This window comes from Bos taurus, chromosome 2, assembly GCF_002263795.3.
Source record: "Bos taurus isolate L1 Dominette 01449 registration number 42190680 breed Hereford chromosome 2, ARS-UCD2.0, whole genome shotgun sequence".
Taxonomy (NCBI): domain Eukaryota; kingdom Metazoa; phylum Chordata; class Mammalia; order Artiodactyla; family Bovidae; genus Bos; species Bos taurus.
In genome coordinates this window covers 53,519,913-53,547,799 of record NC_037329.1, presented here as the reverse complement: position 1 = coordinate 53,547,799, position 27,887 = coordinate 53,519,913, and the positions used below count along the sequence as shown (strand labels likewise).

Below are 27,887 nucleotides of genomic sequence, written 5' to 3'. Positions count from 1 at the left end.
ACTATTTTATTAATCTCTATAAATTTTCTAGGCTTCCCTGGTGGCTCAGTGGTAAAGAACCCACCTGTCAATGCAGGAGATGTAGGTTCCATCCATGGGTCAGGAAGATCTCCTGGAGAAGGAAATGGCAACCCACTCCAGTATTCTTGGTCAGGAAATCCCATGGACAGAGGAGCCTGGTGGGTGACAGTCCATGGGATTGCCAAGGAGTCAGACACGACTTAGTGACTAAACAACAACAACAACAAATTTTCTACTCCTAAATCCATGACATATCATCCACATCATGTTTTGTGTTCTTCTTTTCTTTCTTCCCCTCTTCCTGTTCCTTTTTCTTTAACTTCCTTCCCTTTTTCATGTATTTTTTTCCTTCTTTCTAAGAAAAGTTTGACCTATCTCTGAATACAGCAAGAGTTGGTGGAAAGTAGAACACGTTGGCTATATCTTACATCTATAAAGGGCCATGAATTTACCTTTATTTTGAAATGAAGTTCTAGAAGTGTCCCCAGACCGACAGGATTGAAAGCCAAAGATATTCAGCATTCAACTTTAGATTTTGTTTGTGAACATTGAAAGTGTGTTTTTCTGATAAAGATTAGAAATTCCTGCATTTTGTTACATCTGTTCCCAAAAGAGAAGTAGCTCATGTCTCTCTGAAGTTCTCGGAGACCTTAGCGAAGAGTTGCTTTCAATTCTTTCGTTTATGAAAGGCCCCTGACAGCGTGTACGCTTTCTGTACCCTCATCTCTCCTACTACACCTTTCATTTTAAGCCTGCCCCTTCGTCATCTCATCTGTGGCTTGTACATCTTGTTACACATGGCTTTTCACTCTACTCTGCTCTTCAGAGGGGGTGGAAAGAAGTTCTTGAGGATGAAAGGATGCACAGAGATATATTTGGAAAAACAAGTAGTATAGTGTTATGTCTACCGGTGTTCATTTTCATCCCAGAGCCCCAGAGCTATTAAACCTTTGTTTTTGTTTTTTTCTTCTTTTTAAACAATTGTTTCTAAGAATAGACTTTCTGTGGAACATGGTACTAAAGTACCCCCCTAATGTAAACGTTATTATTATTTTAGCATTTTCTGCTCAAGATCCTAATGAATTCTTCCAGGTTGCATTTGCCTTTCTCTCTTTTTATGTTCAGTGCTAAGGACTAGGGGGAACGTTTGAAAAATATGGAATACAGCAGTTATTTTGTAAAAGGTTCCTTTAGTTTCATGATTTCCAACACGTGCTATTATAATTTCCAACTTCTAGTAACCCTGTGAAAATAGAAAGCTTTTACATTTCTTGCAGTAGTGACAGCGATGTATATATTTATACACCAGTGTCTCTTAGATTTTTTTTAAAGTAGAGGCAAATTACAAAAAGCTTAGGATATGAAACAAGAAATGTGTTCCTTGCATACCAGTTTGAGAACTAGTCAGACTACTTAGCAGCGTCCGAGTGATTGTTCAGTAAATCAGTCAAGGACACTGGAGTAAATCAGTTTCACCCCCCTCCAGGGGTGCAGAATCAATTCAAATCCAGTGTAACCAAGTCAGATAACAGAGGCAAGCAACAGCAAAGAGAGTCTGAAATTTACAAAGTAACCTCACATCTATTTTCCTTTTATTTTCTGGTTTGCCATCATGTCATTACCAAAGGAGGCACTGGAGAGGTCAGTGTAATATATAAAACTTAAGTGTTAAGAGTAGATGAATCCGTTCAACATGAGCCCAAGCTAACAGATTCTAACAATGATAACAAATATTTTAAAGGCCAGTTTCCATCAAGTGTTGTTCAGATGAGCAGTTACAAAGTAGCTCTTATTATGTGCTGCCATCCGGTGTCCATTTCACAGAATGCAAAGAATTTTTGGTCAAGCTGATGTTTGTGTTTAGTTTCTTTGGTTTGGGGTTTTTTGTTTGGTTGGTTTTGGTTTTACTTTCTACATTGACAAGTCAGGATTCATTTTAAGAATGTTCTCCAAAGTGTCACTTGGAGAAGATGTCCCACCAATTGCATTAACTGCTTGTCCTTATTAGAAGTTAGTTCTTCCTCCTTCTTAATTACATTAAGGATCCTCACTGCCACCCCCTCCCCCATCTTAAATGAGATACCTTGTGACAAAAATTTAAAATAAATACCTGCATTTATTGTCTCAGGATATATTTCCTGCGCTGAATCACTAGCATTAATGTCAATCTCTTACCTAATTGCTATCTGTAAATTTATGTGGAGACTCTCTCTCCTACTCCTAGGACATCTGACTTACTAAAGTTGGACATTTCCTGACTTATGTGTCTTACTTAACACACGAGTCTGTCCAACATCTAGGTTTTTATCTCTCTGTGTGGAAAAATTTTTTAAAAAAGAATGCCCTCAAATTTAAGATGATGAAATGTTGATGCATTAATTGGCTCCCATCAATGGATGATGTTACCTGCTGGCCATCTTGGGAAAGTAAGGCTGAAAAGGCCCCCCAATTTGGCATTGCAGAACAGCCCAAATCAGTCTAAGAAGTAGCCTTGCTCCAAGGAGAAAGATGGTCAAGGACCTCTTTGGCAGTAGTAAGGAGTCTTCTTCTCTCAGGGCTATCATGAGGCTCTCCATAGACAAGCACAGTATGACTGAGGGAGAGTTATGTGCGATCTGCTCTAGAGATGGTCAGCAGAATGAGTGTGGCCTTCAAGGTTCAGAAGACTTGGCCTGAATCCCATATGTATGACTTTGATGCCCTTGGATAAGACGTAACCTCACAACACCTCCGTTCTCTTATCTGTAGTGTGTGGATTATCACCCACCTCCCGATGCTATTTGGATAATTTATTTGTTACCGTGTTTACTACCTGTCTCCAATGAGTTAGAGGTAAATGCCTTGAGGTGTCTGCTGTTTGCCTTTATATATGCAGGCTTTGGAATTGTATCTGTCCTGTGGCGGATTCTCAGTAGATACTTGTGACTGGCATGGGGACTAAATTTCTTGACTTATACAAAGTATCAGGTGCCATACCTAGCACAGGGTGAGAACTGATGCATGCCCACCAGCTTATTTTATTGACACACATATGAGAAGTCAGGAAGCCCTCTGGAGAAAGCTCAGGCCATGCCACTAGAATTATAAATTAGAAAAGATGTATTCAACCAGAAACATTAGATAGTTTTAAAATGATTCTATGAAGGACTTGTCAAAACACTTGGCAATTAAGTAATAAATAAGGGAAATGCAGAAGTGGGTGCTTTGTAGCCCTTTTGTCGCTGGTGTTGTTCAGTCATTAAGTTGTGTCTGACTCTAGATGTGTGATGCTCCTGAAATTTGAGAACCCGTATATTCTTTTACTCAAAAACATTTGAGAACTTCCCTGGTGGTCCAGTGTTTAAGATTCTGAGCTTCCACAGTAGAGGGCATGGATTCAGTTCCTGGTCAAGGAAGTTCCACTTGCCCTGTGGTAAGGACCCCCCAAAACCACCAAATATCAAAACATAATAACAACAAGAAAAAAAATACTTAAATAAGCACTCATAAGCACTCACTATATGTCAGATATGGGTTTCCCTGGTGACTGAGTGGTAAAGAATCTGCCTGCAATGCAGGAGACACAGGTTTGATCCCTGGGCCAGGAAGATCCCCTGGAAAAGAAAATGGAAATTCACTTGAGTCTCCTTTCAAGGAAATCCCATGGACAGAGGGGCCTGGCAGGCTACAGTCGATGGAGTCACAAAAAAAAGAGCGATTGGGTGACAGCATAACAACAAACACAACCCACAGATACTGTACCCAGGAGTGGAAAAGCTCTAGGAAGTCAGGCTTGGTGTTCCCTTCTCTGAGGGTGCTAGGAAAGTAGAGAGACTTTTATTTCCATTCTGAAAATCACTTCTTCCTCAGAAGATCTATTTAAAAGTCCTGTGTAAGTAAAACGAGTTGCCAGTCCAGGTTCGATGCGCGATACTGGATGCTTGGGGATAGTGCACTGGGACGACCCAGAGGGATGGTATGGGGAGGGAGGAGGGAGGAGGGTTCAGGATGGGGAACACAGGTATACCTGTGGCAGATTCATTTAGATATTTGGCAAAACTAATACAACCTGTAAAGTTTAAAAATAAAATTTAAAAAAATAAATTAATTAACTAATTAAAAAAAATAAAATAAAAGTCCTGTGTAAGTAAGCCCTCTAAACTTGAAGGAGCTACTCACTTGCTGAGTTGAATCTCAATATACTGAAAAACTGTCACCTATAAGGATTTGATGGCATGTAGAAAGCGTTAGAATTTCAAGTCAAGGCAAAACCTTGCCAGTTGATCCAATTCACACCGCTTCCAGAGCTGACAGTGCCATCCAAATGCTCATTGTGTTAGAGTAACTGGTGAGAAGCTTTTCTGCTGATATCCTGAGAATTTTAGGTGACACAGAGGGCCAAACACATCAAATGGGGAATTGACTTGAAAGATATTGTGAAGAAAATAGCTAAGTCTTTATTCAGAGGATAAAGGTCCTGACCTATGTCATAAGGTAAAAGATATTCCCAGTAGGTGAGTTCTCAGTCACTCCTACATGAGAGGCTTTTGAAACACTTTCTGGTTTTAGACTCCCTACCGAGTACATGTGAGTCTGCTCATCACAAACCAGAATAACCCCCTAGCAGGAAAGAGACAGAGGTGGTGTCATAGTTAGAAGTACACCCCTGCTTCTGGCTTCTTCCAAGCAGTTGAAAGGCTCATCATTAACTCCTTTTGATATATGCTAAGTTGCTTCAGTGTGTCAGACTCTTTGCGACCCTATGGACTGCAGCCCGGGTTCCTCTGTCCATGGGATTCTCCAGGCAAGAATACTAGAGTGGGTTGCCGGGCCCTCCTCCAGGGGATCTTTCAGACCCCAGGATCAAACACATGTCTCCTGCATCTTCTGCATTGCAGGTGGATTCTTTAAAGCTGAGCTACAGGGGGCGGGGTGGGGGTGACAGTCCATGCCTCCTTTAAATCCGTTCAATTCCCAAGAGAAAAAAAGCGCTTGAGAGTAGTGGGCCTTTGGCCAATCCTTCTAATTATCATTAGGTAAAATAGTAAATAAGGCAGTCCAGATGACTTGTACCTTGCCATAGGCTCTGCACTCTAGTTTCTATAACTTGAGATTTAGGACCAAAACTAAGGTGAAAGCTGACATGGACAATCTCCTTAACCAAGAAACTGATACAGTCATACATTGGAGATATGGCTGGTTTGGATCCAGGACACCTCCATAAAGAGAATAAGGCACCAAAGAGAATCATATGATATTTTTGGTGTCCCAGAACATATAAATTTATGTTTATACTCCACTGTAGTCTATTAATAATCTAATAGCATTATGTCTAAAAAAACAATGTATATACCTTAATTCAAAAATACTGTATTGCTAAAACATGATGATCATCATCTGAGCCTCAATATGACTCACAAAAAAGTGAGTCATAATATTTTTTTGCTGGTGGAGGGTTTTGCCTCAGTGTTGATAGCTGCTGACTGATCAGGGTGGTGATTACTAAAGGTTGGAGTTGCTGCAGCAACTTATTAAAACAAGAAAATAATGAAGTTTACCACATCAATTGACTTTTCCTTCATAAGCAACTTCTCTGTAGCATGCAGTGCTGTTTAAAAGCATTTTACTCACAGTAGAACTTCTTTCAAATTGGATTTAGTCCTTTCAAACTCTACCACTGGTTTATCAACTACACTTATGTAATATCCTGAATCCTTTTTTGTCATTTAAACAATCTTCACAGAAACTTACCAGAAATAGATGCCATCTCATGAAACCACTTTCTTTCCTCATCCATAAGAAGCAATTTTTCATCCCTTAAAGTTTTTCATGAAATTGTAACAATTCAGTCACATCTTCAGGCTCCACCTCTAATTCTAGTTCTCTGGCTAATTCCACCATATCTGCACTCACTCCTCTGCTGAAATCTTGAATGAACCCTTCACAGTCATTCATGAGGGTTGGAATCAACTTCTTCAAAGTCCTGTTAATGGTAATGTTCTAACCTCCTCCCCTGAATCAGGAATGTTCTTCATGGTATGGAGAATATTGAATACTTTCCAGAAGGTCTTCAGTTTACTTTGCCCAGATCCATCAGAGGAATCATGACCTATGGCAGCTATAGCATTACAAAAAGTATTTCTTGATATAATAAGACTGCCTGGTTCATAAGCTGCAGAATGGATGTTGTGTTAGCAGGCATAAAAACATTAATCTCATAGCGTATCTTCATCAGTGCTCTGGAGTAACCAAGTATATTGTCAATGAACAATAATATTTTGAAAGGTATCTTTTTTTCTGAGCAGTAGATCTCAACACTAGACTTAAAATATTCAATAAACCATATTGTCAAGAGATGTGCTATCACCCATGATTTGTCATCCTATCTGTAGCATAATTCTTAAGGATCCTAAGATTTTCAGAATGGTAAATGAACAATGGCTTCAACTTAAAATTACCAGCTACATTATCCCCTAACAAGAGAGTCAGTTTGTGCTTTAAGGTTTTTGAAGTCAGTTATCAACTTCTCTTCTCTAGCTATGGATGTCTTGGATGGCATCTTCTTCCAACAGAAGACTGTTTTGTCTACATGGAAAATTTGTTGTTTAGTGCAACCCTCTCGTTGATGTTCTTAGCTAGGTCATCTGGATCACTTATTGCAGCTTCCACATCAGCACTTGCTTCTTCACCTTGTCTGTTTATGTTTTAGAGAAAGCTTCTTTCCTTAAACCCCATGAATCAACCTCTTCTGGCTTCATACTTTTCTTCTGCAGCTTCCTCATCTCTCACAGCTTTCACTGAATTGAAGAGAGTTAGGGCTTTGCTCTGGATTAGGCTTTGGTTTAAGGGAGTGTTGTGTCTGAATTGATTTCTATCCAGGCCACTAAAACTTTCCCTATTATCAGCAATAAGACTGTTTTGCTTGTCTATCATTCATGTGTTCACTGGATTAGCACTTTTGATTTCCTTTAAAACTTTGACTTCCCTTGGTTAACTTTGGCACAAGAGGCATAGTACTCAGCCTGTCTCAGTTTTTGACTTGCCTGCCTCAGTAAACTTAATCACGACTAGCTTCTGATTTAAAGTGAGAGAGATGTGACTCTTCCATTCACTTGAACACTTTAAGGCTGTTATAGAGTTACTCAGGAGAGGGCAATGGCACCCCACTCCAGTACTCTTGCCTGGAAAATCCCATGGATGGAGGAGCCTGGTAAACTGTAGTCCATGGGGTCGCTAAGAGTCAGACACGACTGAGCAACTTCACTTTCACTTTTCACTTTCATGCATTGGAGAAGGAAATGGCAACCCACTCCAGTGTTCTTGCCTGGAGAATCCCAGGGACGGGGGAGCCTGGTGGGCTGCCGTCTCTGGGGTTGCACAGAGTCGGACACGTCTGAAGCGACTTAGCAGCAGCAGCAGCAGCAAAGTTACTCTTTGTCCTAATTTCAGTATTGACATGTCTCAGGGCATAGGGATGCCTGAGGAGAGGGAGAAAGTTGGGGAAAGACCAGTTAGTAGAGCATTCAGGACACACACAACCAATGGATTAAGTTAGCTGTCTTATATGGGCATAGTTCATGGCGCCCGAACACAGTTACAATAATGACATCAAGATCACTATTACAGATCATCATAGCAAACGCAATAATGTAAAATTTGAAATATTGTGAGAATTTCCAATATGTGACTGAGCCATGAAGTGAACAAATGCTATTGGACTTTTGTCTTGCTTGAAGCAAGGCTGCCATGAAACCTCAGTTTGTAAAAAATGCGATATCTGCTAAGCACCATAAAATGAAGCACACCTATACTCCTTAATCTAAAAAACACAATATAAATTAGTAAAGAGATTATAGGCTTCAGAATCAGAGAAACTGGGTTTGTCTCTAAATGTGTAGCCTTAAGTAAGTTACCTAAACACTCTGAATCTTATTTTCTGTACTAGTAAGTGGATATAATATCTTCATCATATTTTTGAGAAGCTAAATCTCCACTAGACGATCAAACTTATACTACTCAAAATAATTTATGTTAATTCTTATTTTAAAAGAGATCATGAAAAACTGAATTAAAATTGGGGCATCTGAAATGTTATAAACCAGCATTCTGTTCTTCCTTTTGAAATGATATTATCTTAAACAAGTTGGAAAAATCCCTTGTATTCATAGATATTATTTGTAGTTTATAAGTTCAAAAAGAAATTACACTGTATGTAAAGTACCAGAGCAATTTATATTACCAAAGTTACAACACGTACAATTCCTACCCTCTTCAGCCTGTTCATCAGATTCACCTAAGAGGGAACTCTTTACAGCAGCTCAAAGTTCTGAGAACCATGAGATAATCGAATTTCATGCAACTTCATTTCTAACCAATTCCAGTTCCAAGTTTAAGGAAGGGAAAAATGCCAACACGTTCTATAAACGATCAACATCTGAAACAGATCAAATCAGAACCGTTTATCCAGGGCTTGCTATAGATAGGAAGCAAATAAGGTATAGAATATCTCCTGCCAGGAGATTAAAAATATAGTAGGAAATATAACAGGCAGGTTAAATAAAGATTTTGTCATGTCTGAGGATATTCCATTCTTGCTGGTTACATATGGTAAAAGTGAGGGGTGGAGATAACAAAGATGCCCAGTCTAGATCAGCAGTCCTGCCAATGCTTACTCTATCTTGGATCATCTAATATTAAGACCTCTGTCAGAAGAAGGCTACAGATGCTTCAGTTCATCTTGCTGCTGGTGGTAAATAAAAGGAGAAATAGGAACTAAAGCAAAGGAAGAAAAAGGTCTATGTGTTTTTATTCCTGCTCTTCCATCTTTATTGTCATCTGATTGAAAAAGTGACTATTTGAAGACAAGTGGGTCCAACAACATAGAGTTCGTATTTGCATGTTGAAACATACACATTATGTGTGTTTTGTTTCTGTTTTTCATTTTTAATACAATGGTGTATAAGTAGGAAAGCTTCAAGCATGTAAGAGCCACCTAGTCTTGTAAATGTTAACTTGACTGAATCAAAACTGTTCTTTCAATCAAACCTCTAGAGTCTATGAGGAAAGTGGAACTAAATTATACAAAGATCTTAAATGGTCATTTAAAACATATTTTTGTGTAGTTTTATATTGCCCAGAATAGTCTTTTAGTAACCTTTTTTAAAAAAAAATCACTTTTGTAAAATGAATTCAGCTATTCAAAAATGAGTGTTAAACCAAAGCAAACATCAGCAACATGATGTAATAGATAGAAACTTAATGTATATTAATCTCCTTAATGTTTTACCATCTAATCGAAGGGTATTCTTCATGACACAAACTTATACAGATCTAGTTATTTAAGTAACAATGCAATGCAAAGGGCAATCAAAGTTGGGGTTTCACTTTCTGATTTAACTGTTGTTATATCCAATTTTTTTTATACCCCCATGCCTAAGTTTAATCATTAACTCAACAAATATATAATTATCGCCTACTCTTTCCAATTCACTATTGCTTGTCACTGGGGGTATCTTTGTAAATATAAAGTATTTTCTGTTGGTTTGGGGATTTTTATTTAATGGGGGAAAGAGAGAAGTGAAATTTACAAAATATTATTTTCAATATGTCTTAAGTGCTGTGTGAGGAAGTCACGGAAGACATATTTAAAAACATAATGTTTGAACTTCTGATGAATGGGAATTAATAATCAGAAGGGGCTGGGATGGGTGAAGACAGTCATAGATAAATAGTGCAGTATGGTATTTTGAACTATATCTTATATTATGATTGACATTGAAAACTTCCCTTATCAGGATTCTTCTATAAGACAGGGTTAATTAGCTCCTTATATGAATCCATAATATGCAATTTTCATAACCTGTCTCTCTTTTTTTGATATTTTACATGCAGACTTAAGAAATGATGCACTTCATTCTTGGGCAGAGAGCCTTAACTTATAAGATTATTTGTAGGATCAGTTTAAATTCATAGTAATAAACTTGTTCAATTGAAAGATATACACATTTAAAAATATTTTTTAAAAACATATTGCCAGATTCACTCCTGAAAAAATGTTTGAACTCCACCAAAATTGTATGGGAGAATTCATTTCTCCACACTCTCAATAAGTAGCCCTTGGTATCATTCCTTATAGTTCTAGCTAGTTTGACTGGCAAAAAAGGAAAAAAAAAAAACATTTGACTCCTTTTATTTTCATTTTTGCTTTCTGTTGAGTTTCAACATTGAAAAATATTGTGAGCTAGACAGTGAGAGATTAGCTGGTTAGTTTTCAAGACTCTGATGTGTACTAAACCCATGAAGAGATGTCACAATGAAGGAGCATATCCTGGACATCCTGGAGTTCAAAGTCAAGTGGGCCTTAGGAAGCATCACTATGAACAAAGCTAGTGAAAGTAATGAAATTCCAGATAAGCTATTTCAAATCCTAAAAGATGATGCTGTTAAAGTGCTATACTCAGTATGCCAGCAAATTTGGAAAACTCAGCAGTGGCCGTAGGACTAAAAAAGTTCAGTTTTCATTCCAATGACAAAGAATGTTCAAACTACCTCACTGTTACACTCATTTCACACACTAGCAAAGTAATGCTCAACATTCTCCAAGCTAGGCTTCAATAGTATGTGAACTGAGAACTTCCAGATGGTCAAGCTGGATTTAGAAAAGGTAGAGGAAACAGGGATCAAATTGCCAACATCCACTGTATCATAGAAAAAGCAAGAGAATTCCAGAAAAACATCTATTTCTGCTTTATTGACTACTCTAAAGCCTTTGACTGTGTGGATCAAAACAAACTGGAAAATATTTCAAGAGATAGGAATACCAGACCACCTTATCTTCCGCCTAAGAAATCTGTATGCAGATCAAGAAGCAATAGCTAGAAGCGGACATGGAACAACGGACTGTTTCCAAATTGGGAAAGGAGTATGTCAAGACTGTATATATGTCACCCTGCTTATTTAACTTATATGCAGATTACATCATGCGAAATGCCAGACTAGATGAAGCACAAACTGGAATCAAGATTGCTGGGAGAAATATCAATAACCTCACATATGTAGATAACACCACCTTTGTGGCCAAAAGCAAAGAGGAACTAAAGAGTTTCTTGATGAAAGTGAAAGAGGAGAGTGAAAAAGCTGGTTTAAAACAACATTCAGCAAAAACCACCACAATATTGTAAAGTAATTAGCCTCCAATAAAAAATTTTTTTAAAGACAAAAAAAAAAAAACCCTCAACATTCAAAAAATGAAGATCATGGCATCCGGTCCCATCTCTTCATGGCAAATAGATGGGGAAACAATGGAAGCAGTGACAGATGTTTTTCTTTGGCTCCAAAATCACTGCAGATGGTGACTGCAGCCATGAAATTAAAACATGTTTGCTCCTTGGAAGAAAAGCTATGACAAACTAGACAGCATATTAAAAAGCAGAGACATTACTTTAGTGACAAAAGTCCATATAGTCAAAGCTATGGTTTTTCCACCAGTCATGTATGGATGTGAGAGTTGGACCATAAAGAAATCTGACCACCAAAGAATTGATGCTATTGAACTGTGGTGTTGGAGAAGACTCTTGAGAGTCCTTTGGACTGCAAGGAGGTCAAACCAGTCAATCCTAAAGGAAATCAGTCCTGGTTGGAAGAGCTAATGCTGAAGCTGAAAGTCCAATACTTTGGCCACCCGATGAGAACTGACTCATTGGAAAAGACCTTGATGCTGGGAAAGATTGAAGGCAGGAGGAGAAGGGGATGACAGAGGATGAGATGTTTGAATGCCATCAGTGACTCGATGGACATGAGTTTGAGCAAGGAAACCTGGCATGCTGAAGTCCATGGGGCTTCAAAGAGTCAGACATGACTGAGCGACTGAACTGTAGTGAACTGAACAATGAAGGACAATGTTCTGATTTCTCTTTTTAGTTTGCTGTAGGAACAGCTTTTTAGGGAGTGGGGGACATGGATACATGAAGTTGGATTTTTAATATCTGAAAAAGATTTGAGGAGGATCTACAAATGAAACTTTTACTGTAAATGCCATGATCTAAAAACTACAGAATCTTTTATTATTATACATATTCCATACCACCTATAGATTTTAATAAAGAAAAAGACTTTTAGGAATTCTAGTTAAAAAAGAGATAGTCTCTACTTATTCCACATGTTGCTTATGCAATATTTGTGCTAATTTCTTCAAGTAATACTGCTTTTTATTTGCTTTTTTCTCTCCTAAGGAAAAACTGGACTACTTCCTGGATTGTTCTTTCTAGTCGGAAAATTGAATTTTACAAGGAGTCCAAACAGCAGGCGCTGTCTAACATGGTGAGTAGTTCTCTGTGTTTACTATTATAATCTTCATAGAAATATTGTTGAATTGAAAGTTCAGTTTCAACAGAAATCGCACTAAAGCCTCCAAGCTAGCAACATCTGAAAGCAGATGGAAGAAATGACTCAATAAACTTTTAATCAGATGAAGGGAAAATAGAACTTAGTGTCTGTTTTATTAAGTGGTGCATTTGGAGAATAATCACAAAATGGGATGAATAGTGAGCAGCTATCTAGTAATGGGAAGGTAACACTTTAAATTAAGGTGCCATTTATAAATGCTTTATTCTTATTTATGAAATGATCACTAAATGCAGCTACTTGCTCAAATAATGTATTATAAAGCATGTTATAAAATGCATTAGTAATAAATGCTTAACGGATGAGACTATGGGAAGCTGTTTTAAAGAATATTATAGGACATAAATCGTATTAAACCATGTATGTGCATCTTTAATACATGAATTTAAGTTGTTATCTAGCATGCTATAAAGTGCTTCACACATTAATAAATAATAATAAGCTGTTTATAAATGGCACCTTAATATAGAGTGTTACCAATGAGGAAATACTCAATGTTAACAAAGTGATTTTTTATCTTAGTCTAACTGTGACTTCACTACATCCAGCTAACCTTTCTGAATAGTTCTATGACTCAATCTAATGGCACTAATACAATTTCTGTATCCTGTAGTTATTACAAAGTGAAATTTGTAGGGCTTCTTGATTTGTACCTGGAGGAAGACCTTACAAATGCCCACTGAGATTTGACAGTGATCCTAAGTAGGAGCAATTCTGAGCTAGTTACTGGGGCAATACAAGCTCAAAACCTCACTGCCCGAACACGAGAACTGCCACACGATGTCGGAGACAGTGGGCAAGCAGCATATCTGACAGCCTCCTGATTAAGAAGGACTCCAGGCAGGAACCAACCTGCCATACCCCATTGGCCTGATGGGCAGCCAGGAAAGGGGTCTCCTGGCAGGAATTAACCACAATGAGCTAATTTGTATTTGGCAGGTAATAAAACGATGGAAAGTTCTTTGCTTTCCAGCCACTAGTGGTGTTTGCTATGTAATCCTCTTTAAATAGGAAATAGAAAATCATTTGCTAGGAGATTTTTTTTAAAGGAGAAGATTTTAGTAAGAACAAAAGGTAGCATTTGGCTTGCTCCTGATAATTGCAATAGCCTTTATCCCCAAGTAGCTTGCTGATTTTTGGAGTCTCAGTGCAGTCCAATCTGTAAACTAATTATGAAGAAATTAAAAATATATCTCAGTCCTTTGTATTTTTAATTTAAACTGCCTCGGATATTTGTTTTAGGGTTTTGTTTTTATTTTTTATTTATTTTTTGGCTACAGTAATGTTGAGATAATCTTTTTTAAGAAAAATAAAGTATCCCTATGGCCCAGGCACAAAACAACTCCCATCCACCCACAGGTCCTTTGTCTTCCCTTTGAATGAGTTCTGAAGGGAAAGTCAGGAAGGAAGGAAAGTAGCTTGCCTTTCTGAGTTTGGCTGCTGAGAAGATGATCTTTGTCTTGCTGGGTGAGAAGAATGCCATTGGAGCAGAGTTGATATGAATGTGCTGGGGTAATGGGAGAAATTAGATTTCAATTTAAAGTTTTTGGCTTGATTTTATTATTTAAATCTCATACCAGGAGATATCATTATCAGCTGCTTAATTTTCTATAGGTGGAAGAGAACTCCCCCTTCCATAATAGGCAGACCTTGAAAGTCACCTCATTCATTGCATGCCTCCAGATCAAGCTTCAGAATTGTTGTAAATTGAAAATAGGTTTTACCTTCAGAAAAAATTTGTTAACCTTTGTTTTTTTTTTGGAGGGGTAGTCCCTATTTATTATTTACCGTCCCATTTTCAGTGCTCTTACAATTTCTCTCACTGTCTTTAAAGCAAATTCAGGGCAGTAACTATGTTTGTGGTAATGGGGGAAAGAATCACAGATTCCTGTTTGTACTGCATGAATTGCCTTGTTAGTCAACTTCTTGGATACATTTCTAACAAGCATTAAAGGCTTGGTGGGATAGCCCACATTTACCAATACCAGTCTCAGAGAAATGATATGATGATTGCCAGACCTTGATTAAAGATACTGTGGTTTTATTTTGAAAGAGATTTATTCTCAAGTTTCTGAATTTCTCTTGTGCCCCCTTACACATGCTCTGGTATTATTGTTCATGGTACTTTTGGGGAAAAGTCTACCCTTTTCTGCAAGGGGTGCATAGAAACTGCTTAAGTGAGTGCAGAATGTGTTTAGAAGAGTAAACGATATTTTAATGTGTATAGGAATGATCTTCAAATGCTAATGCACTGATGAGACAAACCAGCAAAATGGCTAGGAGAAGGGTTTTGAAGTTCAACCACAGAGGACTCTATTCTAGTTTGCCACTTAGGAACTGAAAAGAGTTATTCAACTGCTTTGAGTTTCAGAATCCTCATCTATAAAGTGGGGATAGTAATATTTGCCAAGATAATTAGTATGGAGTAAAATTAATTTATAAAAATATACACAATAATCTTAAAATAATTATTATATTCCAATATACTCTATTAAAAATAAATATACTATATTCTGTAGTACATAATAGGAAGTATAATGTATTAAATTGATGCGAAAGTAATTGCAGTTTTGGCCCTTGAATTTTAAATCAGTATAGCTAGGCTCAGGCACATCTTTATTAATCAAAAAGGAACCATTGCAATCAACACACTTTTTGCCCATGAGAAATAAGTCTGGGTATTCCTGTAGTGTAAAAATCTGTGCTTCAGGCTTCACCGAACTCTTGGAAAGCATAGTCTCCATCCTGCTGGTTGTGGAAGCATTTTCCCTGCAAAAAGTTGTCAAGATGCTTGAAGAAGTGGTGGTTGGTGAGAGGTCAGGTGAATATGGTGGATGAGGCAAAACTTCCTGGCCCAATTCGTTCAACTTTTGAAGCATTCGTTGTGCGATGCGTGGTCATGAAAAAGAATTGGGCCCTTTCTGTTGACCAATGCTGGCTGCAGGCATGGCAGTTTTCGATGCATCTCATCAATTTGCTGAGCATATTTCTCAGATGTAATGGTTTCCCCAGATTCAGAAAGCTGTAATGGATCAGACCAGCAGCAGACCACCAAACAGTAACCATGACATTTTTTTAGTACAAGTTTGGCTTTGGGAAGCACTTTGGAGCTTCTCCTCAGTCCAGCCACTGACTTGGTCATTACCGGTTGTCACATACAATCCACTTTTCACGCATGTCATAATCCAATTGAGAAATGATCCACTGTTGTTGCACAGAATAAGAGAAGACAACATGTCAAAATGACGGTTTTCTTGATTTTCAGTCAGCTTATATGGCACCCACTTATTAAGCTTTTTCACTTTTCCAATTTGCTTCAAAAGCTGAATGACCATAGAATGGTTGATGAGTTCTTCAGCAACTGCTTGTGTAGCTTTAAGAAGACCAGCTTGATGCTGCTCTCAACTGGTCATGGTCAACTTCCAATGGCTGGCCACTTCACTCATCTTCAAGGCTCTCACATCCTTTGCAGAACTTCTCGAACCACCCCTGCATTGCACATTCATTAGCAGTTTCTGGGCCAAATGCGTTGTTGATGTTGCAAGTTGTCTCTGCTGCTATTTTGAACTCTAATAAGAAAATCACTCAAATTTGCTTTTTGTCCATCCTTTCCATAGTTTAAAATAAATATAAACAGCAAGTACTAAGTCATTAGCAAAAAGAATATCAAGTGAGAAATGTGCATTCAGATGATGTATAACCTAACCACACTTATTTAAGTATGTATTCCAATATCAAATGGCAAATTTCAACCATGCAAAAACTGATATTATGTTTACACTAACCTAATAATTATAACTTATCATTGAATTGAGTCACTTGAATTGATTCACACATGCAGAGAAGAAAAAGTATATTAATTCAAGGAATGCCAGCATGTATAGTCTCCAAAAAAAGAAATATGTATCCACAGGCAGCATAAAATATTGTTTGTGAAGCCATTTCTCTATCTGGGGTTATAGATGTAACATCCTGATGTCCATATATACATTCCATATGTATCTTCCTCCATTGCCTCTTACACTTACTGCTTTCACATTTAATACAGCATGTCACAGACTGTGGTGCCTGATCCCACATTCCATGTGTGACAATATTTTTTTCTCACTGAAATTCTTTCAGTTTATAACCATGTCCCATTTTTATCAAAAGCAGTCTCTCCCCTGAAGAGAGATGTAGAATCACTTTGCTGGTGTGTGTAAATCTGAGTTTCATAGGCTCTGTGTCCTCAGTGACTTATTCAGGGAGGACTGATCTATTCTCTTTTTCTTTTTCAATAAGGTCATTAAAGAGTAGGATGGCTTTTGAATCAATAATGGATGAGTGGGCTGAAGTTCATGTCTATATAAGTTTTCTTCTCAAACTGATGAACCCATAACAAAACTGAAATTTCATTGAGAAAAAAAAGAAATGGGTACATTACCACCTACTACTGCTCTCACTTTCTAACATGAAGGAAATACCCTAATCCCAAATCTAGGTCAGATAAAACTTCAGAAAGAAAGATAGTCTTCACCAAGAGAGGACACTGTCTCCTTCTTAATGTCTATATACACTGTCTTTGTTTTGTTCACTTGTTTGGTCCAGACTGGTTGACCCTCTTGTGAAAAGGAGCATTGGAAAACCAGTGGTGTCCTTAGATCTGGGTTTTCTGGATTTATAAAGGAAAAGACACCGGTCATATTCTAGATTCTGATTTGGAACTCACTTTAAAATTTTAAATACTGTCATTGGAAAATAATGCAGAATCTATTTTTAGTAAAATATATTAAACAAATTTGTATATTTTAACAGGTATTAATCAAACTTTTGCATAATCACCACCCAGGTCAAGATATAGACCCTACAAGCCCTGCCAATTATCTGTATGTCATCATAGCTTATTCCCTTGTCACAGACTTAAATGGCATCTTAGTCATTATTTTTTCACCCTTTATTATTTTCCCACCTATACCTATAGCTCTTAAAAATATAGTTTATTTCATCTGTTTTTGAATTTGTAAAATGGAATCACTGCATGCCTTTATTTTGTTTCTTGCTTCTTTCTCTAAATATGTCTTGCTTTTTCTTTCTTTTTGTTTTAATCATTTCATATTTTTCTCTCTTGATTTGAGAGTGATACATTTTGTGTTCTATTAATGACTTGCCTGTAATTATAACTTATTAAAGACTAAAGCTATTCAAATATTATTTTAGAATGTTTTTTAAATTCACTTATCTCCTTCCCAATGTATATGCTATTTCTGTCTGTATTTTAATTCTTTCTTTTCTAGTTAACACCACTAGACATTATTTATCCTGTTTTATAGAATCAATACTGATTTATATTTGCCCAATATTTGCCACATCCCACGTTATTTATTGTTTCCTGTCTCTTAGATCTTCCTTCTAGGATTACTTTTCCTTCTGGTTGAAGTATATTCTGAGAAATTCCTGTAGTAAGGGTCTTGTGGTAACAATCTGTCTGAGCGTCTGCTTGTTTCAAATCTCTCTATTTCTCCCTCATTTTGGAAATATATATTCTCTCTGGATATAGAATTTTGAGTTGGCAGTAATTTTCTTTCAATACATCTAAAATAGCTTTCCACTGTCTTCTGTCATCCATTATTGTGATCAAGAAGTTACCTGTTAATCTAACTACCATTCTTTGGTTGCTCATAATATTTCTACAGTTTCACAATGATACATTCGAATGTCAGTTTCTTTTTATTTCCCTGACCAGATTGTTAGGTCCCCTGAAATTGATTATAGCTCTCATTAATGTAGTTTATTAATAGAAAATCCCAAGCTATTATCTTTTCAAATGAAACTTCTTTTACATTTTCTCTTGTTTTCTTCTAAGCCCCTAGTTAAACCTATGTTTTCTCACACTAGCCTCCACATGCTTTATATTCTTCTTTCTTTCTGTCTCTCTGAACTGCATTCCAAATAACTTCTCTTGATTTATTTTCTCATTCCTTAATTCAATCTCCCTTTGTGATAATCATTGTTTTTTTTTAATTATTATAATTTTAATTTCTAGAAGTTTATATTTTTAATTTACTATGTCATTGTTACACTTGTTTTATTCACTCACACACATTTTAAAAACTCACTTTTATTGTGTGAAAATTAGAAGGCATTTTTTTTTTCAATATTCTGTGTCTTGTGATTCTAACATCTGAGCTCTATGTCAGTTTCTGCTGGTTCTCACTCATGTTGCTTTGTTTCGCTGTGTGTCTGCTTACCTTTGACTTTGTGCTAATCGTTATTAAAATAACATGAGAAGATCTCCGAGGTCTAGGATAAATGCATCCTACTCCAGAGTGTTTTGCATTTTCCTCAGATTATCTGTGGGCATGTCCAGTGATTGATTAGATCAATCTAACACCTTAAAATGTTCAAGTTATGTGTACATAAGAGGAGGGCTACAGTTGTGCTATATCTTATCAGGGACAGAAGTATTCACTCCTTCTTCTCTTACATTGCTCTTCTACAACAAAGGCAGTCTTCTTTATAATCCCTTGGGATTGGAGAAAAGCTACAGGTTTAATATTAGTTTGCCTTTATCTTTTGATAATGCCCTCAGACAAGGTGTAGTTGTGTTGATTCGATATTATGCTTTCTCTCTGGGTTCAGATTCTCACCTCTAAAAAATACTTTCCTTGGAAGTTCCCACTATCTTTTCAGCTTTTCAATTTTTAAGGTAAGTTTAAAAAGAAGTATTTTATCCAGCACTTTTCATTGTTTTCAGTGGGAGAGTTGATCCAAATAGCATAGTTTCTCATTACAATCTACCTCACTTTCATTTAAATATGCATTTGGTTAATCAAGTTTGTGCTATTTATATAAGCCTTGGTGGGAAAAGACTTCATAAGAATATGTATTGAAATCCTACAATGAACAGCTTGCTCGTTAGGGCTACATATAAGGCATAGAGATATAATCAAGATAGTCTTTGCTTTATAGCGTCTCTGCCAAAAAAATAGGATGAGATGAAACAAGAAACACAGGAGAGTTTTTTTTTTTTTAATAACATTTAAAGGAAGGAGAGCTCACATCTGTGAAAGATTTGAATTAGGCCTTGAAGGATGGTTATAATTTCAGTATGAGGAGATTTGTGGGCAGGGAAAATTCCAGCGGAGTAAAAAAATGAAATGAAATGAAAATGAACAATGGTATGAAGCTGAAAATGGGCAAGGTCTGTGTGCTAAAAAGAGAAATGAATTTTTTTAGTTTGGTTGGAAGATAGGATAAAAGAAAATGATTGAGAAGACTGCCATGGATTGAGATTTGCTACCAGGGGCAGCTCTTTAATAAGGTGTGTCTGTAGTCTCCAAACATTTTCACCCTAGAATAATCTCTCATGGCTCTTCTTTTAACAAATATATACTGAACAGCAATATGACCCAGGTGTTATTTGTTTGAAAATGACCGGTACTGTAATAAGGAAGAGACAAGAGAAAAATTAATTCTAACTTCAATTCATTTAGTCCAAGAGCAAAAACTTTTGCTTCAAAAGCAGCTACAGTATTATTTAATTCATCTGGTGCCAGAGACACCCTAAAGAAACAAAATTTGTCAATTTGATTTATCCTTTGAGGCCTTGGATCATATCCCCTTCCGTTTTTCAGGTACACTTATCTATTTTTGTACCACCAAAGTATTTCAGTTGGCTCCTGAAATTCAATTGCAACTTTCCTCCTGTGTACCTTCCATACTTTGCGATTTTAGAGCATCTGCCTGATATGGGGTAGACCTTGGACTATAGCTCTGGGATCTGGCAAATATGCACTGCTGGTTAAATACATATATATATATATATATATATGGATTGCCTCATGAGGAAGAAGCTGTGTAATTTAGATAACTCATTCATTTATTTATTTTATGAACTGTTAACAGCTCCTAACAGGTGTCAAACTATGTGTTATTAAACCCTAGAGATATCCAGATTAATAATATATGATCCCTACTCTCCAGGTGCTTATGTTTCAGTAGGGGAAACAGAATCATACTTAGGTTTATTATAATAGAATATGACTAACATGATAAAGAAATATAAGAAAACATGCTTGGGGAACCATAGGTCTAGCTACAGGTAGTCCTTTCCCAAGGAAACTGTGGTGCCGAGTAATGCTCAGCTTACATATCTCTTCATGTATTAATTCTACAAATATCACTGAGGGTGCTCGATGTTAAGCCACTATTCTAGGTATTAAGAAAGATACAAACATGAAACAAACTCAGATCTGTCATTTGAGGGCCTGAAAAGAAATAGAAAGCACACCCAAAAATCAAGTAATTGTAGTGAAAAAGCGGACTTTGATAATTGCTCCAGAATGTCATGGACATGGGCATGAGTTAGTTTTATGGTAACTAAGTGGAGAGAGAGATTGTCTCCAGCTGAAAAGGGTTCTAAATAAATCCACACAGGAAGTGAAGTTTGAGGACGTTTCTCAAGGCTGAAGAGGATTTCAATGCAGAAAAAAGGGGGGAGAAAGACACTTCACCTGGAAAGAAGGGAGTGAGTAATGATAAAATATGGGAAATCAATTTCTTAATTTATTTATTTTCCAAGCATTATTGATTTCTTGTATTGCTCCACATACTATGCTAGTCATTGATCTTAAAAATATTTCTTGGTGGTTCCGAGGCCTAGGGTATATATGCACCAGTCCAGACTGTTTTGTGCAGACTATTAAACCTTGAACCGGATTGTGAGAAGAGGTGATTTCTTTCTATAGGCACTGTGGAGCCCTGTATCATTAATATCGTGTTGGCCAAAAACAGATGTTACTGAAAAACCTCAACAAACCTTTTGGCTGACTCAATACTGTGTGTGTATATGTGCTAAATTGCTTCAGTCGTGTCTGGCTCTTTGCGACCCTATGGACTGTATACTCCAGGCTCCGCTGTTCATGGGGAATCTCCAGGCAAGAATACTGGAGTGGGTTGCTGTGCCCTCCCCCAGAGGATCTTCCCAACTCAGGGACTGAATCATGTCTCTTATATCTCCTACATTGGCAGGTGGGTTCCTTACCACAAGTGCCATCTAGGAAGCCCCAACTACTGCATATCCTCAAATTAAGAGTTAGAGTTTTTAGCGACAGTTTGGGGGAATTAAGTATCAGCTTACGTATCTCTTTATGTATTAATTCTACAAATATCACTGAGGGTGCTCGATGTTAAGCCACTATTCTAGGTATTAAGAAAGATACAAAAAAAAAAAGAAAGATACAAACATGAAACAAACTCAGTTTCTTCTACAGTTAAAAAATTAAGATAAGACTTGTTAAACTATCTGAAAAACCTATTCTAAAAATCTATGAATGGATGAGAGCAATAAGGCCTGTGCTGGTATTGATAAAGATTATATAGCAAAACAGCTAAATCTGTCATCATATGGCCCAATGCATTTAGTAGATCCCAGGACATCTTCTCACTCAAAATATGCACTAATATTCTCCCATGACCTGATCTTTTAGCAGTCTGTTCATTTGTAAAGAGTCCTCATACAAAGGAAGCAAATAGGGTCATTCATCTAAGGAGAGCGGAAAAATATGCTGTGGCCCAAACATGGTATATCAGCACATCAGTGAGCACCAGTTCAAACAGGGAGGTATTTTCCTGTGATGCCAGAATACGTGTTCTATGTGGCACCTTACTAAAACAAATGCATTGTGCAAACTTTATTTCTGATTAAAAAGTATCTCATTTCCACATCCACCCAAAATCAGCCCAAGTGAACCTTACTTCCTTTTATATTTATCGCATGATACTCAGAAAACTTAGTATCAATTTTGACATAAATTCTGAAGTATTATAAGCATTTTAGGGACCATTTCTCCCCTCAAACCATACAGTTATAAAGCCAGTTGTTCAATATGGAAACTACATGTCGACTGTGTATGTAACTTGGATTTTTTGGCTACTTTTGTTTTTCACTTTACATTGTACAAATATTTCTAATCAGAGGCAAACACTGGCAAATTTTACTTCTAATGACGGAAAACTTTTCCAAGGCATTTAATAAACTATTAACGTTTTTAGACCAGTCATTCAGCCATAACCTTGAAAGCAAAAAAAGAGTAATATGAAAGGCTTCATTAAAATAATTTGTTTACTTTTTCTTAATATTGTTTACTTCCAATGCAGATAATGAGAATAAGCATTAATTAAATAATGCAATATATTTAATGTTCATTCACTGTAGCATGACTTTAATAACAAAGTGGACTTATTTATGGGAGTAAAATGATGTGATTTAGCAAAAAGATGAAAACAGTTTTAATCAGAAAGCTATTCATGAATTATTGAGTATTCTGTACAAAATGAATATGGAATTATTTTATCTTTGTAAAGTGAGTGTTAAGCCCTTATTCAGATCCCTGCTCAAAAAAAATCATAAAAACAGAGGTCTACAATAGATCTACTGACCTTAGCATAACAAAGCTATTTAAAATCTGTGACTAATGTCTTAATTCTTGTAATAATAGTGCTCTGGCAAAGTCAGCATGGCTTATATTGGGGGCAGATTATTAGTACAGCTGTTGATTGCACTATCATATGGTCTCATCATACATTTAAAAATTAAAAGAAAAAAAACAGTCCAAAATCTAGAGGATGACAGGTGGGTCTTAAAGAAAGAAAAGAAAAGGAAAAATGAATTCTAATATCTGATTAACACAAACTCTGTAAGGAAAAAATGAAATCAAGTGATCGATATTACTATAAATGAGGCCATGTTCTCTGGTTATAATTTTCTCAAGATTTGGCCATTAACCACAATAAATTCTGTATCTTACATAATTTTTAATAACCACAAAAATCTATGAAATTGATAGGATGCTTTATAAATGGATAATAGCTTACTGTCCAATAAACCTCACCTTAGGCTCTTTCAGAAAACTATTTTAATTATGAAGCTTGACTCTCTGTGGTTTATCATTTTGGTCAATGTAATACATGTGATTTAGAGCTTACATTTCTCTAAGATGAACTGGACTTACTCTACAGTGCATTTTAAAACTTACTGAATGTACGTATTTATTCTTCCTTTAAAATTCACTCCTAAATTGAAATGCTCTAGGAAGCAGTATACCATATTAGGTAGAACTAGAAGCCTCTAAGTCAGACCACCTGGGTTAGGAATCCCAGATTCACATTTTATTTGTTGCTACAATCTTTGATGTTTCTACTTCAGTTTGGGGTTAATAAGAGTACCTACTTCCTAGAGCTATTGTGAGATTGTGTGAGGAAATCGATGTAGCATGCCTAGCACAAAGCAAAGATAATACATATATTTATTATTGTTGTCACTATTATTATTACATACAGCAATAGAGCATAGTGGTTAAGAGAACAGACTTTGGAACCAGAACTAGATTCAAACACAAAAACTGCCATTTAATGACTATACATTAAAATCCTTGTCTTAATCTTCTTAACAATAATGTAAAGATATTTCAGGTTAAAAAAAAAAAAACACTACTCACTGTCCAAATACAATTCAGAATTTCTTCAGAACTTCATTCCTTACTCATCAGTCAGTCAGTTCAGTTGCTCAGTCGTGTCCTACTCTTTGTGACCCCATTTACTGCAGCACTCCAGGCCTCCCTGTCCATCACCAACTCCCAGAGTTTACTCAAACTCATGTCCATTGAGTCGGTGATGCCATCCAGCCATCTCATCCTCTGTTGTCCCCTTCTCTTCCTGCCTTCAATCTTTCCCAGCATCAGGGTCTTTTAAAATGAGTCAGTTCTTCATATCAGGTGGCCAAAGTATTGGAGTTTCAGTTTCAGCATCAGTCCTTCCCAATGAATATTCAGGACTGGTTTCCTTTAGGATGGACTGGTTAGATCTCCTTGCAGTCCAAGGGACTCTCAAGAGCCTTCTCCAACACCACAGTTTAAAAGCATCAATTCTTCAGCGCTCAGCTTTCTTTATAGTCCAACTCTCACATCCATATATGACTACTGGAAAAACCATAGCTTTGACTAGACAGATCTTTGTTGGCAAAGTAATGTCTCTGCTTTTTAATACGCTATCTACGTTGGTCATAACTTTTCTTCCAAGGAGCAAGCGTCTTTTAATTTCATTGCTGCAGTCACCATCTGCAGTGATTTTGGTGTGAGTGATTTTGGTATGAGTGATTCTTATTCATACCATAGGCCAAAACAAATATTCCTGGTCAGTTTTCTGCTGCAAGGTGCTTGTGCCATTTCTCGGTTCTGTCATCCCCTAGTGGCGGTTGAAGAAAGGTTAAGACAGCATAGGCAGGTCTGCAAGCTGTGTTAAAGCTGTGAGCTCAGAAGCCTCTCACATTGTTTTCACTCTTATTCCAGTGATGAGAATGAGTAATATGGCCAAAGGTTAATGTAAAGGGGGACAGATAAAATGTAGCCTCTGGCTGTTTGAGCTACTTCCCAGAAGAAAGTCTAGACTCTTGAAGAGGAAGCACTGCACACATTTTAGTGGAGAGCTACCTTTCCCCATCATAGGAAAGAAACCAATTGTCTCAGTCCTGATTCTCTAGAAAACAAAGCCAAAAATAAGTACCCATGCTTCTATTTGAGAGGCATGAGCGCAGGACACAGAGGGAAAGTAAAAAGGAAGCGAGGCGGGAGATGATGGGAAAGGGTAAAGAGGATGTGTTATCATTCTGGCCTACCACTCTACACAGAGCCTCATAGAGACACTGGAGAGGGCTACTGGGCAGGTGCACCACGATTTTCAGAGAAGCTGCAAATAAACTGGAGAGAGCATGAAGCAGTCTGTAGGAGGAAAGGATGGGGTAGGAGAAGGAATTATCAGCCAGATCTCGTCCCATTTTTTGCTTCAGTTCAGTTCAGTTCAGTTGCTCAGTCGTGTCCGACTCTTTGTGACCCCATGAATCGCAGCACGCCATGCCTTCCTGTCCATCACCAACTCCCGGAGTTCACTCAGACTCAGGTCCATAGAGTCAGTGATGCCATCCAGCCATCTCATCCTCTGTCGTCCCCTTCTCCTCCCACCCCCAATCCCTCCCAGCATCAGAGTCTTTTCCAATGAGTCAACTCTTCGCATGAGGTGGCCAAAGTACTGGAGTATCACCCAGTCTCCACTCCCTGTATTGTATATATCCTGGACATACCCTTATGACTACTCAGAAAGTCAGATCCTATCCCCTGTAAAGCAGCATTTCATCCAAATCTAGAGGTGGTAGGGAGCTAAACATCTATCTGCACCTTGGCAACTGAGAGGGTCTTGCATTCCAAGAAGGCGTCTAGACTTCCACAGGAAGTGAGACCGTATGGGCCCAAGCAGGACTGGCCATCTACAGGGACAGCTGAGGCCAACTGAGTGAATGAGAGGCTAAGGAGGGAATCTGAGGGGCTGCTGGAGGTATCAAAATATGCCCAAACTACTCACATTGCAGCATTAAATAGTTTTTATGTAATATAAACGTAAGGCAATATAAGCATGCAGCAAACATGGAAGCTTTTATGTTTATTCCTGCAAGATTTTGATTCAGGATAAATACAATAAGTTCTTAAAAGGAGAGAATACTTTCTCCTCAACAAACAAAGTAAACAAACGTATAACATTCTAGTGCTCCAGATCACTAACAAGGCTTTGCTTTTCTGAAAATCTGGTTTGATTTGGTCTTGTACTGAGAAATTTCACTGGAGAAACAATTTCAGCTATTATTAACACCATTTATATTCATATACATAAAACTCACATCTTACAATCAAAGTATCCACTTCTATGTTGACAGCAGCCATACTTTAGACATTAATAAGATCAGGTAGCCATTCAGCACTCTTTCCTAAATCATTTTGCCAAAATGAGAATTTATAAGTGAGTTTTATCCTCCTGCATGATTGATTTTCCAGAAACAAAACCAGTTATGTGATAGAACTTAATTCCTCTAAACAGATTTGGTGTTTCATGTTTCAAACTGATAAGGACAATCTGAGTCTATATTCTGGAACAGCAATTAATCCAAAATAAAAAATGGTAGCTAATAACCTGTTTCATAAAATCTGAGCCTTGTCTTTTTTTCAACCACGTCGAGTAATAAGGGTATGAGAATGAGTGGCCCAATGATTTGTTGCCCACACACATGCCCAGTCTTCATCATGGAAAATGCCATCAAGTAAAAGAGCATCTGGCCTTTGATATTTCTTTAATATACATTAAAAGCCCTCAAATATCCCATAAAGAAAAATGGGAACTTAATTCCAAGTGTTTAATCTAAGTCAGGGAAAAATATATTATGGAGAGAATATGCTGTCCACTATTATTGGGAAATGGTAAAGATGTACTAAGAAATAATAGAAATCAGAAGTGGACAAGACCTAAGGTCAATTTTTAATAACTTTGCCTTTTCCAGCAAAGAGCTTTTATATGTTTTATTGTCTAGAAGAAGTAACTTTTAAATACTTCTATTTAAATATTTAAAAAATCAGTCATTTATATTTTAAGTTTACCCAGAATAAATCTATGTACACGTTTAGACTTAAATTTATATTTAGTCCATTTTTAAAACTGCGTTTTTATAATGACGTACAATGTGATACATTGGCATCATGTAGTTTAGCAGACTTTCTCATGTGTTTTATAGCTGTAGAATCAGAAATGTTTTCTATTAAAGGATTCTTTAATTTCAGGCTTCTTGAATAAAATCTTGATTGTCTTCCAAATAAATTCTGCAGCTTTTCTGAACAACTTATTCCAATATTTAGCAAGACTGATAATTTCCCCCTCTAATAAAGCCTACTCCCTAAAGTTGTTCTCCAAGCCTGGGTCTTTTTGCTTTAAATTTGTAAAAATGAATGATTGATTAGGATCATTTTTATATAGCCCTTCATTTACTTAGTTTTCTTTTCTTGAGGTGGATATTTTTATTTGCTAGACTTTTACCAAAATCTCTTTAGCTTTTTCTGGCATACTTTAAAATTTAGCCCAAAATCTCTATCATTTGCTTCAATTTTGCTATAATATTAGTTCCTATTAAAGGTCAGTATAAATGAGATTATTGTGATTTTTATGTCAAGTATTTCTCATTTTATAAACTATAAATCTGAGGTGTATTTTTAATTTTATTTATTAATATATTGGAATGAATCTGGAAATTTTCTGTTGCAGGTTTCCAGTTCATAAATTGATTGAGCAGTTAACGGGTTTCTGTTTAGGGCTTATTTGGGGCCACTTTGCTAGATTTTAGGAAAATAAAGATTTATAAGACAAATCCAACTTGTTCTGATTGTATAACTGGAGGAAAGAGACACGTCAGAAAGCAGTTGTAATGTGTGGATAACAAAACAAATTGTCAAAAAAAGTGTGTTTCAGAGTAGGGAAAATGGTGAGAAGGAGTGAGTGACTGTGTCTACAGAGGTGAAGGAGAGCCTCATGTAGGTTATTTTGGAGTTACATCATGAAACGGAGCAAGATTATGGCAGATGGCGGGCAAGGAAAGTGGTTGAAGAGAGACATAAATGTGTCCCAGATGAAAAGGG

At 36.9% G+C, this 27,887-nt stretch overlaps 1 protein-coding gene across 2 annotated transcripts in view; it reads left to right on the top strand.

The window, feature by feature from the left end:
• Positions 1–27,887, top strand: part of ARHGAP15 (Rho GTPase activating protein 15) — a 698,504-nt gene that overhangs the window by 114,558 nt on the left and 556,059 nt on the right. For both annotated transcript variants that reach the window (XM_024977977.2, NM_001105003.2), the window contains 1 exon segment: positions 12,231–12,318. In XM_024977977.2, coding sequence (XP_024833745.1) covers positions 12,231–12,318 — 88 coding nt within the window.